Here is a 19,621-nt window from a genome sequence, read left to right on the forward strand (position 1 = left end):
TTATTTGTATAGCACATTTAAACACAACCCACGTTGACCAAAGTGCTGTACATCAGTGCAGGTACTAGAAAAGAACATACAATAGCACACAAACCTAACAAGACAAGCGTAAACAGTTCGCAGCGCCCCCTCGGAGGGCCTCAAACGCTAGGGAGTAGTAGTAGGTTTTGAGCGTGGACTTAAAGGAGTCGATGGAGGGGGCAGTTCTGATGGGGAGTGGTGTGTATATGGAATGAGCTGCCCAAGGAGATGACATCGATAGTTACAATTATAACATTTCAAAGCTACTTGGACAGATACTTGGATTTTAGATTTTTAGATATTAAGATTTAGAGATACAGCGCGGAAACAGGCCCTTCGGCCCACCGAGTCCGTGCCACCCAGTGATCCCCGCATACTAACACTATCCTATGCAAACTAAGGGCAATTTTTACATTTGCCCAGCCAATTAACCTACAAACATGTACGTCTTTGGAGTGTGGGAGGAAACCGAAGATCTCGGAGAAAACCCACGCAAGTCACGGACAGAACGTACAAACTCCGTACAGACGGCGCCCGTGGTCAGGATCGAACCTGAGTCTCCGGCGCTGCATTCGCTGTAAGGCAGCAACTCTACCGCTGCGCCACCGTGCCGCCCAAAGATAGGTTCTGTGGGAAGAGATATGAACCAGGTGCAGGCATGATGACCAAGTCATTAGGTGACTTGGTCATCATGGTGAGTTGGGCCAAAGGACGTGTTTCTATGCTGTATACCACTATGGCTCTCTGAGTGGGGTACAAGTTGTTCAGAAAATGGTCTTCAGAGACCCAATCTCTTTTTGCTCAATGCTTTTTTTTTTGGTTGTTGTTGGTCTCATTCTCCCCACAAGAGATTGGCTTCTGAATTGTAATTTCTGGTCTCTATTTTTGCTGCAACAGGAATGGAATTATCTGCCTCCAGTGTTACAGAAGACAGTATTGTCCTACGTTTCTCTCAGGCCGAAGCTCAACGCGGAGAGAGTTATGAGGTCACTGTGGTCGAAGTGAGCCAGAGCCTCCTGGTCGCAAAGCTGAATGTCAGCGATCCTGAAATTGTCATCAAGGATTTGGAAAATGGGGAACAATACAGGGTTACCGTGATCGGATTCTCGGAGTCCAGAGCACAGTCTATTTACAGTGGGTTATTTACAACAAGTAAGTCCCATCTAAGCCCAAAGGAGTGAATGACGATTTTTCCCACGGCTATTTTTCGGTCAGTTCCGTTGTCGTGTAGAATGTTAGTTTGACCTGCAATGGAAGGAGGATATTTCACAGCCATCTCAGCAGTCTATGTGCAGAATTGGATAAGATGCAGAGAAATCCTTCCTTCAAACCATCTCTTTGAGAAATAGCTAGTCATTCATACGACAATAATGTAAGCCCATCTTAGATTTTTTTTTTTAGATTTAGAGATACAGCGCGGAAACAGGCCCTTCGGCCCACCGGGTCCGCGCCGCCCAGCGATCCCCGCACATTAACACTATCCTACACACACTAGGGACAATTTTTACATTTACCCAGTCAAATAACCTACAAACCTGTACGTCTTTGGAGTGTGGGAGGAAAGCGAAGATCTCGGAGAAAACCCACGCAGGTCACGGGGAGAACGTACAAACTCCGTACAGACGGCACCCGTAGTCAGGATGGAACCTTAGTCTCCGGCGCTGCATTCGCTGTAAGGCAGCAACTCTACCGCTGCGCCACCGTGCCGCCCACGGTCTTGGTCACGCCTAGGCTTGGAGTCATCTCATGATTCCATTATTCTCTCAGCCTCGACTATTCCTCCTCCCAGTGCCCGTCCTATTCGCTTTTCAGAATGAGAATCAGAATGGCCTTTATTCTCATCCAAAAACATGTCTTTTGGATGAGATTCCGTTACCCACAGTCCAACAATAAGAAGCAATAAAAATAAAGCAATAACACACACAATCACAAAACCAACACCAAACAAAAAGAAACATCCATCACAGTGAGTCTCCTCCAGTCCCCTCCTCACTGTGATGGAAGGCCAGAATGTCTTTTCTCTTTCCCTGCCGTCTTCTCCCGCGGTCAGGCTGTTGGAGTTGCCACGTCAGGGCGGTCGGGGCTCCCGACATTGAAGCCGATTTTTCAAAGTCGCTTTTGAATTTATTGCTGCCACCCCCACACACACCCCCCCCCCCCTCCCCAAACATCGCACCACAAGTCCTGGTAAATGCTGTTGTTGTGTTACTTCTGACAAGTACCTCAAAGCTCAGTGTAACTGAAAAGAGCTGCACAACATAGAAAATAGGTGCAGGAGTAGGCCATTCGGCCCTTCGAGCCTGCACCGCCATTCAATATGATCATGGCTGATCATCCAACTCAGTAACCTGTACCTGCCTTCTCTCCATAGCCCCTGATCCCTTTAGCCACAAGGGCCACATCTAACTCCTTCTTAAATATAGCCAATGAACTGGCCTCAACTACCTTCTGTGGCAGAGAATTCCACAGATTCACCACTCTCTGTGTGAAAAAGAACTTTCTCATCTCGGTCCTAAAAGACTTCCCCCTTATCCTTAAAATGTGACCCCTCGTTCTGGACTTCCCCAACATCGGGAACAATCTTCCTGCATCTAGCCTGTCCAACCCCTTAAGTATTTTGTAAGTTTCTATAAGATCCCCCCTCAATCTCCCACGACGCTGGTCGTGTGAAAGAAATCTGGGACTTTTCCAAAATTTGAACGGTGTTAGACAATAGACAATAGACAATAGGTGCAGGAGGAGGCCATTCGGCCCTTTGAGCCAGCACCGCCATTCAATGTGATCATGGCTGATCATTCTCAATCAGTACCCCATCCCTGCCTTCTCCCCATACCCCCTGACTCCACTATCCTTAAGAGCTCTATCCAGCTCTCTCTTGAATGCATTCAGAGAATTGGCCTCCACTGCCTTCTGAGGCAGAGAATTCCACAGATTCACAACTCTCTGACTGAAAAAGTTTTTCCTCATCTCATTTCTAAATGGCCTACCCCTTATTCTTAAACTGTGGCCCCTTGTTCTGGACTCCCCCAACATTGGGAACATGTTTCCTGCCTCTAACGTGTCCAACCCCTTAATAATCTTATATGTTTCGATAAGATCTCCTCTCATCCTTCTAAATTCCAGCGTATACAAGCCCAGTCGCTCCAGTCTTTCAACATATGAAAGTCCCGCCATTCCGGGAATTAACCTAGTAAACCTACGCTGCACGCCCTCAATAGTTCTGCTGCTCACCGCGGGTTAGATTTGGACAAAACCTGTGACCTGGCACGAAAAAGAGCAATTTCTTCCCAACCAATACTCCGAGCGGCAAGAACGTGCATGCAGCAATGCCAGATATTTTGAGCTTAGCAAAGGTTCGCACCACCTTGCCATCAATGCAGAATAATGAATAAATCGGGAGAAAGGGACTGATGGAGTTAAGATTATATTCCCCTAATAAATGCAGGACTTACTTTTGATTGGGAGATGTTGTTTTTGGTGCAAAACCTGTATGTTTTTTTTCTTCTAACTTTAGAAAAATCATTGAAAGCCATTGCGGGAATCACAACGACCCAAGTCATTATGGAACCAATTGAGAATCCCGAAATAGGTAACTGTTCATGAATGATGCTTAAATATTTTGCAGTGTTTCAATGGAAAGAAAACAGAGGTGACTGTGGCTAATACATTTTGTTTTAAGTTAAAGTAAGAAAATATACATTGTAATGGGCAGCAATACATTGACAGCAACGTGCCTGAAATTCAAGAGAGTCAGGGGGTGGGAGTTAGTGGAGTGGCTATTACTGAGGAGAAGGTGCTTGGGAAGCTGAAAGGGCTAAAGGTGGATAGGTCACCTGGGCCGGATGGACTGCACCCTAGGGTTCTGAAAGAGGTGGCTTTAGAGATTGTGGAGGCATTGGTAGTGATATATCAGGAATCACTAGAGTCAGGAGTGGTCCCAGATGATTGAAAAATTGCCAACATTACAAAATCGCTGCACAAGAATGGAGCAAAGCAGAATAGTGGGAACTATAGGCTGGCTAGTCTGACTTTGGTGGTTGGTAAGATTTTAGAGTCCTTTATAAAGGACCCTGGGAGTCCATTATAATTATAGAGGCTATGGAGTACCTGGAAGTTCACGATAAAATAGGCCAAAGTCAGCAAGACTTTGTGAAGGGGAGGTCTTGCCTGACAAATTTGCTGGGATTCCCTGAAGAATTAAATAACAGGGCAAACAAAGAAGAGACAGTAGATGTTATTTAACTAGGTTTTTAGAAAGCCTTTGATAAAGTGCCACATGTTAGGCTGCTTAGGAAGATAATAGCCCACGGTATCAAAGGGCAGATTCGAGCATAGATAGCAGGTTAGCTGGATGGCAGAAGACAAATAGGGGCAATGAAGGGGGCTTTTTTCTGTTGTCTGCCAGTGACTAGCAGAGTTCCACAAGGGTCGGTGCTGGGGCCGCTACTTTTCATGTCGTGTATTAATGATTTGGACGAGGGGATTGAAGGTTTGTGGCAAAGTTTGCAGACGATAAGAAAATAGGTGGAGGGGCAGGTAGTGTAGGGAAAGCAGGGACTCTGCAGAAGGACTTGGACAGGTTGGGAGAGTGGGCAGAGAAGTGGCAGATGCAATATAGTGTATAAAGGCTTAGACTATTTTCTAAATGGGGTGAGAATCCAGAAATTGGAGGTGCAAAGTTACTTAGGAGTGCTGGTGCAAGATTCCCCAAAAAATAATCTGCAAGTCAAATTGGTAGTGAAGAAAGCAAACTCAATGATAGCATTTATTTCAAGAGGGCTTGCATACAAAAACAGGAATGTAATGCTGAGGCTGTATAAAGCACTGGTAAGGTGGCATTTGGAATATTGTGAGCAATTTTGGGCATCATATCTGAGGAAGGATGTGCTGGCTCTGGAGAGGGTCCAGAGGAGGTTTACAAGAATGATCCCAGGAATGAGTGGGTTAACCTATGATGAGCGTTTGACAGCACTGGGCCTGTACTCGCTGGAGTTTAGAAGAATGAGGGGGGACCTCATTGAAACATACAGAATAGTGAAAGGCTTGGATAGAGTGGATGTGGAGAGAATGTTTCCACTAGTGGGAGAGTCTAGGACCAGAGGTCACAGCCTCAGAATGAAAGGATATTCTTTTAAGAAGGAGATTCGGAGAAATGTATTTAGTCAGAGGGTGGTGAATCTGTGGAATTCTTTGCCACAGTAGGCTGTGGAGGCCAAGTCAGTGGATATTTTGTAAGGCAGAGATGGATAGATGTTTTGATTTGAACAGTATTTATTTCACAAAATGCTGGAGTAACTCAGCAGGTCAGGCAGCATCTCAGGAGAGAAGGAATGGGTGATGTTTCAGGTCGAGACCCTTCTTCAGACTGATTTGAACAGGGTGTCAGCGGTTATGGGGAGAAGGCAGGAGAATGGGGTTAGGAGGGAGAGATAGATCAGCCACGATTGAATGGCAGAGTAGACTTGATGGGCCGAATGGCCTAATTCTACTCCTATTCCTTATGAACTTATGACAAACAGTATCATAAAAGTTCAGTGTAATTTAAGAGAGATATGTAGTAAATGTCCTCTATCACAGGCTGTCTGCATTAATGGCATATCATTCATTATTGGATGAGAGTGGGGCTGGGGTGTAAATTAGAATAATTGTGAATGAGGTGCAAAGCTGTTTATTCTACTTGTGATAAATCTGCACAATGCTTTGGAAATAGGTATTTTAGAGAGAATGCATAGGACACCTGTAGAAGGAAGAGTACTGTATTTGGTACATTGATGGCTAACCATAATTGACAGGGGATTTAGCTACAAGATTTTCCAGCATCATTTTCCAGCGGTCCACTTTCTTACTCTTTACATCTCTGAAGAAACCTTTGCTATCTTCTTTCATATTATTAGCTAGCTTACTTTCATATTTCATCTTTTCATCCTGTATTGCCTTTTTAGTTACCTTCAGATGTTTTTTAAAGACCTTCCTAATCCTTCAGCTTCCCACTAATCTTTGCAATGTTATAGGCCTTCTCTTTTAGTTTTATGCTGTCTTCGATTTTCCTTGTCAGCCACAATCACCTTCTTTTCCCGTTAGACTATTTATTCCCCTTTGGAATGAAAAGATCCTGCGTCTCCCGAATTGTTCCCACAAATTCCTGCCATTGCTGTTCCACTGTGATTTCTGCTGGGGTCCCTTTCCAGTCAACTTTAGCCAGCTCCTCCTTCATGTCTCTCTAGTCACCTTTGCAGTAGTTCAGCACTACTCTACGGTTGTGGTAGGATGGTTCAGTTGCCTGATAACTGACTTGGTGTTTACCCTTAAACAAATCTTTGTTTAAGGATAAACTTTGTTTAAGGCGGCACGGTGGCGCAGCGGTAGAGTTGCTGCCTTACAGAGAATGCAGCGCCGGAGACTCGGGTTCGATCCTGACTACGGGCGCCGTCTGTACGGAGTTTGTACGTTCTCCCCGTGACCTGCGTGGGTTTTCTCTGAGATCTTCGGTTTCCTCCCACACTCCAAAGACGTACAGGTTTGTAGGTTAATTGACTGGGCAAATGTAAAAATTGTGTGTAGGATAGTGTTAATGTGCGGGGATCGCTGGGCGGCGCGGACTCGGTGGGCCGAAGGGCCTGTTTCCACGCTGTATCTCTAAATCTAAAAAAAAATCTAGAAAGAGGTGCACAGATGCTGCCTGTCTCGCTGAGCTACTCCAGCTTATCGTGTGTATCTTTGGTTCAAACCAGCATCTGCTGTTCCTTACTACACATGATGAAAGAGGTTGTATATTTAGTCAAAAAGAAAAAAAAGGAAGTACATACAAGGTTTAGGAAGATGAAGTCAATCAGGGCCTTTGAAGAATATAAAGCAAGTAGGAAAATACTCAATTCAAATTTCCTAAAATCTAAATCAACAGCATTTCTGAAACGGTTACATTTACAGCGATAGTCAGGCTTGAAAATAATTCTACTTTTCACAGAGCAGGGTTTAATTTCTTGCTCGGGTAAACTGCTAGGGGGGAGGGAGGGTTGGCTTGTGTGATTCGTGTGGCATTTAGTGGTGCAAGATGTATTTCTTGTTGCAAAATCCCCCCAAAAAATGGAGGAAGGCAGTTTTACAACATTCTTGGAGAGCAGCCAATGTTGTTCCTTTCTTTAGAAAGGGAAGTAGAGATAATATCAATTGGATTGGACTATGATGTTGGGGCCTTTACAGTGGCTCAGGAGGGACAGAACATGCGGCCTAATACAATACAATATATCTTTATTGTCATTGTACCCAGGGGTACAACGAGATTGGGAATGCGCCTCCCATACGATGTCCAGGGTTCCAATGCAAGAGTGTTTTATTGTCATGTGTCCCAGATAGAACGATGAGGTTCTTACTTGTAGCAGCACATCAGAATATGTAAACATAGCACTCTGTAAATAATGTAAAAAATATATAAGACTTAATAGAAAGGGAGGTAAAGGGGGTGGAGGAGTTGCTCGATTAATTGGGGGGAATGCCACAATGGCATTCACAAAGAACAAATAGGTAGAATAGGTAGAACTCAAAAATAAGAAAGGTGCTATTGCTTGACTAGCCAGGAGGAGATAAGGAACAGGTATGTAGACAGATTATGGAAAGATGCAAAATCTCCAGGGCTGTGGTCGTGGATGGCTTTAACTTCCCCAATATTGACTGGGACTTACGAAGTGCTTCTACTTCTTGCGTTTGAGGCAGCAGAGGTTATGTACCGCCCTCCAGGCGCTGTAGCCAGTGCAATGTGCTGTTGTCGAGGGCCGTGAGGCCTACCCCTCCACCAGGGGGACGGAGGATAGTGCGGTCGTAATTGCCGTGCTGCGCTGTTTGCTGGTCTGCTCCACACACGCAGTCTGCTGATGGACGCAACCCCCAACGATGCATGTTGGCGTTGAACCGGCCGACCCCTGTGCGGAGCCGGTTCAGGGCGACCCACTCTTTGCGGGGCGTGTCTGAGCCGGGTGGGGCTGTGGTGTTCGGTGCGACAGTGAATCGAGGAGGTGGCGATGTCTGTTCCCAGCTGGTTCTCCATGCTCCTAGTATGTTGAAACCGGAGCCACAGAGGGTCGCTGCATGACGGGAGAAAGGGTGACGAGATGACAGGTGTTGAGGTCCAAGTTGCTGTGATCCTGGGCGAGGTGGTGCAAAGGATGTTTGGCAAAGGTCCGATGGGGCCTTGCACATCAGCCTATGAGTGACGATCTCTCTGTGAAGCTTGGCGGGTGCAATACCTGCGAGCACCAGCAGGAGTAGGGCATAGGCAGCCAGTGATATTCCACATGATGTGCAAAAGGCATAGATGGCAGAATTTGCGAAAAGTATTCAAGAGGGCTTCCCGACAAAACACTGTGTGAATAGTCCAACTCTAGGAGGGACCATTTTTGAACTTAGTTTTGGGAACCAAGCCTGGCCAGGTGACTGGCGTTTCAGTGGAAGACCATTTTAGATTTAGTGATCACAACTCCATAAGTTTTACACAGATACATCGACAATAGGTGCAGGAATAGACACAAAATGCTGGAGTAACTCAGCGGGACAGGCAGCATCTCTGGAGAGAAGGAATGGGTGACGTTTCGGGTCGAGACTCTTCTTCTTCAATCGCAGTCTGAAGAAGGGTCTCGACCCGAAACGTCACCCATTCCTTCTCTCCCGAGATGCTGCCTGTCCCGCTGAATTACTCCAGCATTTTGTGTCTACCTTCAATTTAAACCAGTATGTGCAGTTTTTTTTCCTACACATAGGTGCAGGAGTAGGCCATTTGGCCCTTCGAGCCAGCACCGCCATTCAATGTGATCATGGCTGATCATTCCACAATCAGTACCCTGTTCCTCCTTTCTCCCCATATCCCTTGATTCCGCTAGCCCCTAGAGCTCTATCTAACTCTCCTTCGAATGCATCCAGTGAATCGGCCTCCACTGCCTTCTCTGGCAGAGAATTCCACAAATTCACAACTCTTTGTGTGAAAAAGTTTTTCCTCATCTCAGTTCTAAATGGCCTACCCCTTATTTTTAAAACTGTGGCCCCTGGTTCTGGACTCCCCCGACACTCTCTCAACCCATGTTTCTTGCATCTAGCATGTCCAATCTCTTATTAAATGTATATGTTTCTTTAAGATTCTTTCGTATAAGGATACGTCTGGACCTTGGGCTCAGGCTATGGGGAGAAGGCAGGAACGGGTTGTGGACGATCAGCCATAATCACATTGAATGGCGGTGCTATTGTCTACGTATCTATGTAAGATACTAAATTGGAGTAAGGCCGATGAAAACGTTATTACTAGGCAGGATCTAAGGAGAGCAGATTGGGAACATTTGCTATTGGTAGTCTGTATCTGACATATAGGAATCATTTAAAAGCTAGCTGTTCAGAGATCAAGACCACTGTGTTCCAGCAAGAAGGAGAGATGAGATGGCAAGGCAAGGAAACCTTGTGTGATGAAAGAGCGGCACGGTGGCGCAGCGGTAGAGTTGCTGCCTTACAGCGAATGCAGCGCCGGAGACTCAGGTTCGATCCTGACTAGGGGCGCCGTCTGTACGGAGTTTGTACGTTCACCCCGTGACCTGCGTGGGTTTTCTCCGAGATCTTCGGTTTCCTCCCACACTCCAAAGACGTACAGGTTTGTAGGTTAATTGACTGGGCAAATGTAAAAATTATCCCTAGTGTGTGTAGGATAGTGTTAATGTGCAGGGATCGCCAGGCGGCGCGGACTCAGTGGGCAGAAAGGCCTGTTTCCGCGCTGTATCTCTAAATCTAAAAAAAAATCTAGAAAGAGGTGCACAGATGCTGCCTGTCTCGCTGAGCTACTCCAGCTTATCGTGTGTATCTTTGGTTCAAACCAGCATCTGCAGTTCCTTACTACACATGATGAAAGAGGTTGTATATTTAGTCAAAAAGAGAAAAAAAGGAAGTACATACAAGCTTTAGGAAGATGAAGTCAATCAGGGCCTTTGAAGAATATAAAGCAAGTAGGAAAATACTCAATTCAAATTTTCTAGTTTATTTTTTAAAAGTTCCTGAGTACATTTGTACGCAAAATACTCCTTAGAAAGGAGTTTATTTCACAAAATGCTGGAGTAACTCAGCGGGTCAGGCAGCATCTCGGGAGAGAAGGAATGGGCGACGTTTCGGGTCGAGACCCTTCTTCAGACTGATGTCAGGGGTGCGGGACAAAGGAAGGATATAGGTGGAGACAGGAAGACAGTGGGAGAACTGGGAAGGGGGAGGGGAAGAGAGGGACAGAGGAACTATCTAAAGTTGGAGAAGCTTCTAATCACACTCCCTGTGATTAGAAGGGACAAAAAAATGGCAAAAAACGTATTTGGTGAATCAGATTTTTTTAAATTCCAAGGCTTTTCATACATAGATTAAAAATGAGAGGAGAACCAAGGAGAAGGTAGCTATGCTCACAGTTAAAGGTCATAAGGTCATACGTGATAGGAGCAGAATTAGGCCATTCGGCCCATCAAGTCTACTCCAACATTCAATCATGGCTGATCTATCTCTCCCTCCCAACCCCATTCTCCTGCCTTCTCCTCAGAACCCATGACACCCGTACTAATCAAGAATCCATCTACCTCTGCCATAAAAATATCCACTGACTTGGCCTCCACAGCCGTCTGTGGCAAGGAGTTCCACAGATTCACCACCCTCTGACTGAAGAAATTTCTCCTCATCTCCTTCCTAAAGGATGGTGCTTTCATTCTGAGGCTGTGACCTCTGGTCCCAGACTCTCCCACTAGTGGAAACATCCTCTCCACATCCACTCTATCCAAGCCTTTCACTGTTCGTGAAATAAAGGGGATGATTTGTACTTGCTTTCAGGGAGTATTTTGTTTTGTACGCCAGGCACAAAACAAATACTTTGCATCTGTATTGAAAAAGGAAATGGAGGGCAGTGAGATAAGTGTTGTGAATACTTAAATGCAAGGGCAGTCTGTGATCAAAACGGAGGTAGGGTTGGGACTCTTGAAGAGCATTAAGAATGATAAATCGATAAATCCCAAGGTGTTGATGGGATCTAACCAAGTTATTAAGAGAGACAAGAGAGGAGATTGCAGGGGCCGCAACAGAGATCTATACATCTTCTCGAGCCATGGGTGATGTCCTGGAGGACTGGAGGGAAGCCAATGTGGTTCCTTTGTTTCAGAAGGGAGGTAGAGATAACCCAAGAAAGTATAGGCCAGTAAGCCTGACGTCAGTGGTGGGTAACCTATTGGAGAGGATTCTTCGGGATAGGAGTAACTACCTATTGGAAGAGAATGGGCTAATTATAGATAGGTTTTATACGTGGTTATCATGTCCTACTAATTTGATCATGTTTTTGAGGATATGACCAAGGTGATCAAATGAGGGTAGGGTAAAGTCTGAAGAAGGGTCTCGACCCAAAACGTCACCCATTCCTTCTCTCCCGAGATGCTGCCTGACCTGCTGAGTTACTCCAGCTTTTTGTGAATAAATGAGGGTAAGGTGGAGGATGTGTCGACATGGATTATAGTAAGGCATCTGATGAAATCCCCCATAGTAGGCTGATACAGAAGATTAATATAGACACAAAATGCTGGAGTAACTCTTCAGGGCCAGGCAACATCTCTGGATAGAAGGAATGAGTGGCAATTTGGGTCGAGACCCTTCTTCAGTCTTGACCCGAAACGTCACCCGTTCCTTCTCTCCAGAGATGCTGCCTGTCCTGCTGAGTTACTCCAGCATTTTGTGTCCATCTTCGGTGTAAACCAGCATCTGCAGTTCCTTCCTACGCAGAAGATTAAGATGCCTGGGATTCACAGTTCATTTGTGACGTGTTCATTTGGGCTCGGAACTGGCTTACTCATAGTAGACTGAGGGTTGTGGTGAAAGGTGCTTATACTGGCTACAGGTCTAAGACCAGTGGAATTCTGCAGGGAACTGTGGTGGGACCTTTGTTGTTTGTGATGCATATAATTGACTTGGATGTCAATGTGGATGGGTTGGTTGGTAAGAACTCTGAAGTTTCCAACAGTGGGGAAGGCTGCAAAATTACACATTAGGATATAGTTCAATGGGCAGTGAACTAGCAGATGGAGTTTACTCCAAGCAAGTGTGGGGTAAGTTACTCTTTGGAAGGTTGAACGTAAGGGGGAAATACGCAGTTGATGGCAAGACTCTTAACAGCATTGAAGTACAGAGGGATCTTGGGCTCCAGGTCAAAGCTCTCTGAAAGTGGCAACACAAATAGGTAGAGTAAGAAAGAAGGCGATTGATATGCTTGGCTTAATCGGTTGGTAGACACAAAATGCTGGAGTAACTCAGCAGGTCAGGCAGCATCTCAGGAGAAAAGGAATGGGTGACGTTTCGGGCCGAGACCCTTCTTCAGACTGATGTCAGGGGAGGGGGCGGGACAAAGATAGGATGTAGTCGGAGACCGGAAGACTAGTGGGAGAACTGGGAAGGGGGAGGGGGTAGAGAGGGGAGGCAGGGACTACCTGAAGTGGGAGAAGTCGATGTTCATACCGCTGGGGTGTAAACTGCCCAAGCAAAATATGAGGTGCTGTTACTCCAATTTGCACTGGGCCTCACTCTGACAATGGAGGAGGCCCAGGACAGAAAGGTCAGACTGGGAGGGGGAGTTGAAGTGCTGAGCCACCGGGAGATCAGGTTGGTTGAGACGGACTGAGCGAAGGTGTTGAGCGAAACGATCGCCGAGCCTGCGCTTGGTTTCGCCGATGTAGAGAAGTTGACGTCTGGAACAGCGGATACAATAGATGAGGTTGGAGGAGGTGCAAGTGTTCATGGAGTATTGTGTGCTGTACTAATCACACCATTACAGGAATGATATGTAGGCTTTGGAAAGGGTGCAGCTTTACTGGAATCCTCCCTGGATTGGAGGCATTAGCTGTAGAAGTTAGTCAAACTTAGATTGCTTTCTTTGAGAAGCTGGAGATTGAACATAGTCATGGAGTCATAGAGCATGGAACCAGGCCACCTGACCCAACTTGCATATTTAAAATGCCTTTTAAATATTGTTATAGTTTCTGCCTCAGCTATCTCCTCCGGCAGCTCATTCCATATATCCACCACCCTCTGTGTGAAAAAGTTGCCCCTCAGATTCCAATTAAATCTTTCCCCCCCCGTCACCTCTAGTTCTTGATTCGCCTACACTGGGTAAAAGATTCATAGGAAAATAACTGCAGATGCCGGTACAAATCGAAGGTATCACAAAATGCTCGGGTAACTCAGCGGGTCAGGCAGCATCTCTGGAGAGAAGGAATGGGTGACGTTTTGGGTCGAGACCCTTCTTCAGTCTGACGATCCGAAACATCACCCATTCCTTCTCTCCTAGATGCTGCCTGACCTGCTGAGTTACTCCAGCATTCCGTGATACCTGGGTAAAAGATTCTGTGCATCTCCCCCTCATGATCTTGTGCACTTCCATATGGGTCACCTATCATCCTTCTACGCTCCAAGGGTTAGAGTCTTAGCCTAGTAACTCAAGTCTTAGTGACATTCTTCCAAGAACAGGGGGGGCAAAAACTGAACACAACACTCCATCCTCAGCCTCACAAGGGTTGCCTTGTACAGACCAGATGGAAGTATATAAAATTATGAGAGGCATAGATAGGGTATATCTAAAGATCGGTCTGATCTTTTTTTTTCCCCCCCAAAGGTAGAAATAGTCAAAGGTTAGGGGGGCATAAGTTTAAGATGAGAGGGGCAAAGTTTATAGAAGATGTGCATGGCATGTTTTATTTATACAGAGGGCCATGAGTGCCTGGTACGGGCGACTAGTGGTGGTGCTAGAGGCGAACATGAAAGTGGTATTGATCTGCACCTCCTGATGTATAGGTCCTGCAGGGGGGCGAGTGTAGTTCCTTTTAGATGAGCTTGGTATTGGAGAGCATGAGAAGGCAGAGGAGATTAGTTCACCTTGGAATCTTATTCGGCAAATTGTGGACTGAAGCCCCTTATCCAGTCCTGCACTGTTCTCTGCCCTATACTCTATTTAGTATTCCCGTGACAACATTTTATGAACTGTGTATACAAAATTTCCATTTGAATCGGTTTTGTGTCCTGCCACAACATCCAACATATGTCAAGGCCAACTTGGAAGGAGCTTCCACATGAAACATAGTGTGTGCAAACCTATTCCATCTTTAATTTCCTGTCTGTAACAGGTCTCCATATGTTGGGAATGATCCACACTGGTCCACACAGCTACGAATTGCTGCGTGTAACCAAGTCAAGTCAAGTCAAGTCAAGTTTATTTGTCACGTACACATACACGATGTGCAGTGAAATGAAAGTAGCAATGCCTGCGGATTGTGCAAAAAAAAGAATTACAGTTACAGCATATAAATTAAAGTTAATACAGAGAAGACCAAATTTAGTCCCTGGAGTTATAAAAGTTAACAGTCCTGATGGCCTGTGGGAAGAAACTCCGTCTCATCCTCTCCGTTTTCACAGCGTGACAGCTGAGGCGTTTGCCTGACCGTAGCAGCTGGAACAGTCCGTTGCTGGGGTGGCAGGGGTCCCTCATAATCTTGCTGGCTCTCGATTTACATCTCCTGATGTATAGGTCCTGCAGGGGGGCGAGTGTAGTTCCCATGGCGAGTTCTGCCGAATGCACTACTCTCTGCAGGGCCTGATTATGCTAGCCTGGAGATGAGGTATTTTAGAGTCAGAGTCACGCAGCATGGAAACAGGTCTATCGGCCCAATGTGCCCGCAATGACCAATATGTCCCATCAACACTGGTCCCACCTGCCTGCATTTGGTCCATATCCATCTAAAACTATCCTATCTGTGTACCTGTCTAAATGTTTCTTCAACATTGCCAATATTACCTCCCTCAACTGCCTTCTCCTGCTGCCTGTTCCTTACACACACCACCCTTTGTGTAAAAACAGTTACCCCTCAGGTTCCTATTAAATCTTCCCCCCCTCACCTCAAACCTATGTCCTCTGGTTCTCGATTCCCCTACTCTGGGCAAGAGACTCTGGGCGTCTACCCGATCTATTCCTCTCATGATTTTTTGCATACCTCAAGGAGATCACCCCTCATGCTCCTGTGCTCCGAGGAATAGAGTCCAAGGAGTAGTTTATGTTAACGACTCACTTGTTTTGTATATTTAACAGATCGATGCATGCTGGATTTTGATGCTGGATCACAGTGTTCAGATTATAGTGCAAAATGGTTCTTTGACAGCAAAAACAACATCTGCACTCAATTTTGGTATGGCGGCTGTGATGGTAATGGTAATAGGTTTCATACAGAAGCTGAGTGCAATGCAGAATGCATGAAATCAAGTAAGTAACAGAGCCAAGGAGGGATAATGTTGCTCTGACTGCTGTTTTTTTTAAAATATCCTTGCAGTCATTAGAGTACAAAAATTAACTGGAGTTAAAACGTTTTAAAAAAATCCCAGCCCCTCTATCATTTCTCCCTACAGTGCCAGAAGCAAGCATATCGGTGCCTGAACCTGAAGGACTTTTGTCAGGTAAATATGCATAAATCTTAAGTCAAATTCAAAGGAATCTAAACGGAACTATCTTTTCAATTTGTAGAGGGAGTACAGAGAAGGTTCACCAGATTGATTCCTGGGATGGCAGGACTTTCATATGAAGAAAGACTGGATAGACTCGGCTTGTACTCGCTGGAATTTAGAAGATTGAGGGGGGGATCTTATAGAAACTTACAAAATTCTTAAGGGGTTGGCCAGGCTAGATGCAGGAAGATTGTTCCTGATGTTGGGGAAGTCCAGAACAATGGGTCACAGTTTAAGGATAAGGGGGAAGTCTTTTAGGACCGAGATGAGAAAGGTTTTTTTCACACAGAGAGTGGTGAATCTGTGGAATTCTCTGCCACAGAGGGTAGTTGAGGCCAGATTTAAATGAAACTTCTTCCATTAGCACCAAAGGGACGACGGTGAGTAAGGTGGGCCTAAAAATGTCGTGCTGTCATGTACTGTTTTGGCTGTAGTTCAGGAACAAACAAACGAGGGTTTTAGTATATGGATGGTTATGAAGGCATAGCAATTTGTTATGTGTCCTTTAATTGCATAGTTACTCCTTGCTTCTCCATGCAATGGATTGCAGGACTGTGTTATAACAAATATGTAAATTGATTTGACAGATGGTGTAAGTGAACGTTTCAAGATAAACATTAGCTTCAAACTCTGAGGCTAAGTGAGAGGGGAGAACAGAATGTTTAGATTAGTTTAGAGATGCAGTGTGGAAACAGCCCCATCAGCCCACTGAGTTGGCCCCGACTAGCGATCCCCGCACACTTGCACTATCCTGCATACAATAGGGACAATTTACAATTATACCAAGCCAATTAACCTACAAAACTCCACGTCTTTGGAGTGTAGGAGGAAACCGGAGACCCCAGAGAAAACCCACGCAGGTCATGGGGAGAACGTACAAACTCTGTACAGACAAGCACTCGTAGTCAGATTCGCAGTTTGGCATCGTAGTTCATGAATGCAATTGGCATCGTGAATCGTGGTTTTCACTATCCTATCCTCTTACCGACTACACACTAAAAGCAAAGCTGAGACCAAACCCATTCTGTCTATTGTAATATATTATTGTACGTGCAGCGTAGGTTTACTAGGTTAATTCCCGGAATGGCGGGACTGTCGTATGTTGAAAGACTGGAGCGACTAGGCTTGTATACACTGGAATTTAGAAGGATGAGAGGAGATCTTATCGAAACGTATAAGATTATTAAGGGGTTGAACACGTTGATGTTGGGTAGGTTAGGTGGCTATGATGTTGGGTAGGTTAGGTGGCTATGATGTTGGGTAGGTTAGGTGGCTATGATGTTGGGTAGGTTAGGTGGCTATGATGTTGGGTAGGTTAGGTGGCTATGATGTTGGGTAGGTTAGGTGGCTATGATGTTGGGTAGGTTAGGTGGCTATGATGTTGGGTAGGTTAGGTGGCTATGATGTTGGGTAGGTTAGGTGGCTATGATGTTGGGTAGGTTAGGTGGCTATGATGTTGGGTAGGTTAGGTGGCTATGATGTTGGGTAGGTTAGGTGGCTATGATGTTGGGTAGGTTAGGTGGCTATGATGTTGGGTAGGTTAGGTGGCTATGATGTTGGGTAGGTTAGGTGGCTATGATGTTCGGTCGGTTAGGTGTATTAAATGCATTTTCGACTTACGATATTTTCGATTTACGATGAGTTTATCGGAACGTAAGCCCATCATAAATCGAGGAGCATCTGTGATATGTTACTGTGCTATACTATGTTACTGTGGTTGCTTCACATTTGACAACACATTTTACAGCTCAGGACAAATGCCAGTTACCACGGAATGAAGGAACATGCCGGAACTTTTCCCTCAAATGGTACTATGACGTAAAGACCAAAACATGTTCTCGGTTCTGGTATGGTGGATGCAATGGGAATGAAAACCGATTCAACACACAGGATGAATGCTCCAAGACTTGTACCCAAGGTAAATACCACTCGGGTGCAGTTTGGCATCGCTTGGCAAGAGACATCTGCAAATAGCCTTCTCCACGGTGGCTCCGCCCCTGGACCAGAGAACCTCAGTAATTCTACCCAGAGAGTCTTTTATTGTTTCAAGTCCAGCCAAGTGTGTGAGAAACATCTGGGACAGTTAGTCCCAAGAACCACAAAAGAGGCTTATTTTGGTGGGATTGTGGGGGCTGTGAACTAAACAGGAAAGGATAATAGAGGTCATTGTTCAAAGAGGTGAGTTTGCCTTACTGTGTTCTTCTGTAAAGATGTGATGTTTGATGTCTCCATTGGTAAAGGAGACAAAACCACGAGTTTCTGGTCAATGGGTCACCTCACTGTGGAAAAGGCTTTTACTGACAATTCTTCTCCAGTATGTGATTAGGTGTGCTATTGTCATGTTGAAAATTACATTATCGCCAAAACCATTTAAAAAAAATAAATTCTCAAGCTGCTAAAATCAGCATGGGTTAATTTGGGTTAAATGTTCATCCATTTTGTCACACAAATCTTTTTCCATTGCCACCGTGTAGACCTTCCATTGCCTCCAACGCCTTTCTCAATGACAGCTGTAGGTTTCATTTCCCTGCCAATTTCCGGGTTATTGAATTGAAGTGCATTGAACCGAGTTCAGCACAAGAACAGGCCTTTCGGCCCACAATGTCTCTGCCGAACATGATGCCAATTTCCTCCAATCTCCACCATTAACACCATATCTCCAGATTACTCCAATATGGATTGGATAGTCCGCCATCATTTATCTACCAGCACGTCATCCTGCATATGCACATCTCGATCTAAACATCTTTTAAATGCCACTAACATATGTGCTTCATCCACTACCCCCGACAGCGCGGTTGGTCCAAGCACTAACCACCCTCTGTGTAAAATAAACGTGTCAAAGAGCACAAAGCCTCATAGCGTGTCAATGCAAGAAGCTAAATAACAGTTAATCCAGTAACTGCATCAGTTTGATTGAAGGGCATGTCCTGAGAACATTTAGGGAACTTGGCATCAGTACTTATTGAAGGTCGACACAAAAAGCTGGAGTAACTCAGCGGGTCAGGCACCATCTCTGGAGAGAAGGAATGGGTGACGTTTCGGGTCGGGACCCTTCTTCAGACCTTCTTAAAAAAATGAGTCTGAAGAAGGTTCTCGACCCGAAACGTCACCCATTCCTTCTCTCCAGTGATGCTGCCTGACCCGCTGAGTTACTCCAGCTTTTTGTGTCTATCTTCGGTTTAGATTTAGAGATACAGCGCGGAAACAGGCCCTTCGGCCCACCGGGTCCGCGCCGCCCAGCGATCCCCGCACATTAACACTATCCTACACCCACTAGGGACAATTTTTACATTTGGCCAGCCAATTAACCTACAAACCTGTACGTCTTTGGAGTGTGGGAGGAAACCGAAGATCTCGGAGAAAACCCACGCAGGTCACGGGGAGAACGTACAAACTCCATACAGACGGCGCCCGTAGTCAGGATCGAACCTGAGTCTCCGGCGCTGCATTCGCTGTAAGGCAGCAACTCTGCCGCTGCGCCACCGTGCCGACACATCAGTGCTTATTGTCTCCTTAGCTTCCTAGTTACCGGCACATCTTATCTAATGCCCGTTTCATGTCGTTGTTGTTGCATGTCTGGATTTTCTTGATTCTCGATTTATGCGTTGCTCGCTGGAACAGCATCGTAACTTTCCTATGTGTTTCTTTGAAGGGCGGGTTCAGACCAAAATGATCACCACAAGAGGAACGTAAGTGAAGTGGCGGCTCCACTGTACATATACCCCTGACTGGAGCAAAACCTGCAGCCTGCCATCAACCCCAATATGATAACGGTCCACAGATATCTTGCACTGTACTTGTAATAGCTTTCAATAATCGAATGTCCAGTCTGGTTTTTAAAACCTGCATGGTACAATGGTGCTAAAGTCGAGGCTGCGTGTTAAACTTGTGTGGATGTAATCTGTGTGCTATTACATACATGGACATGTATTCACCTTATTTCTCTTGTCTGTCGTTTTAATTTTTTTCACACTCCACAAGAACTTTTCGAACTCTCCGGTCACACATTTTTGTAAGCAGAAAATGTCGGTGATTAACAATATTGGTCATTTAAAAAAGATACATAGAACAA

The 19,621-nt window shown here is 45.4% G+C and overlaps 1 protein-coding gene across 1 annotated transcript in view; it reads left to right on the forward strand.

Moving 5' to 3' along the window:
- LOC144596371 (collagen alpha-3(VI) chain-like) overlaps positions 1 to 19,242 on the forward strand; it is a 168,660-nt gene extending 149,418 nt beyond the window's left edge. Inside the window, exons 30-35 of the mRNA XM_078404627.1 lie at positions 919 to 1,173; positions 3,536 to 3,610; positions 15,137 to 15,307; positions 15,451 to 15,498; positions 17,294 to 17,464; positions 19,202 to 19,242. Coding sequence (XP_078260753.1) covers positions 919 to 1,173; positions 3,536 to 3,610; positions 15,137 to 15,307; positions 15,451 to 15,498; positions 17,294 to 17,464; positions 19,202 to 19,242 — 761 coding nt within the window. The remainder of the gene's footprint in view (positions 1 to 918; positions 1,174 to 3,535; positions 3,611 to 15,136; positions 15,308 to 15,450; positions 15,499 to 17,293; positions 17,465 to 19,201) is intronic.
- The last annotated feature ends 379 nt before the right edge of the window (positions 19,243 to 19,621 follow it).

The sequence above is a fragment of the Rhinoraja longicauda genome, chromosome 8 (genome assembly GCF_053455715.1).
Source record: "Rhinoraja longicauda isolate Sanriku21f chromosome 8, sRhiLon1.1, whole genome shotgun sequence".
In the NCBI taxonomy this organism is placed as follows: domain Eukaryota; kingdom Metazoa; phylum Chordata; class Chondrichthyes; order Rajiformes; family Arhynchobatidae; genus Rhinoraja; species Rhinoraja longicauda.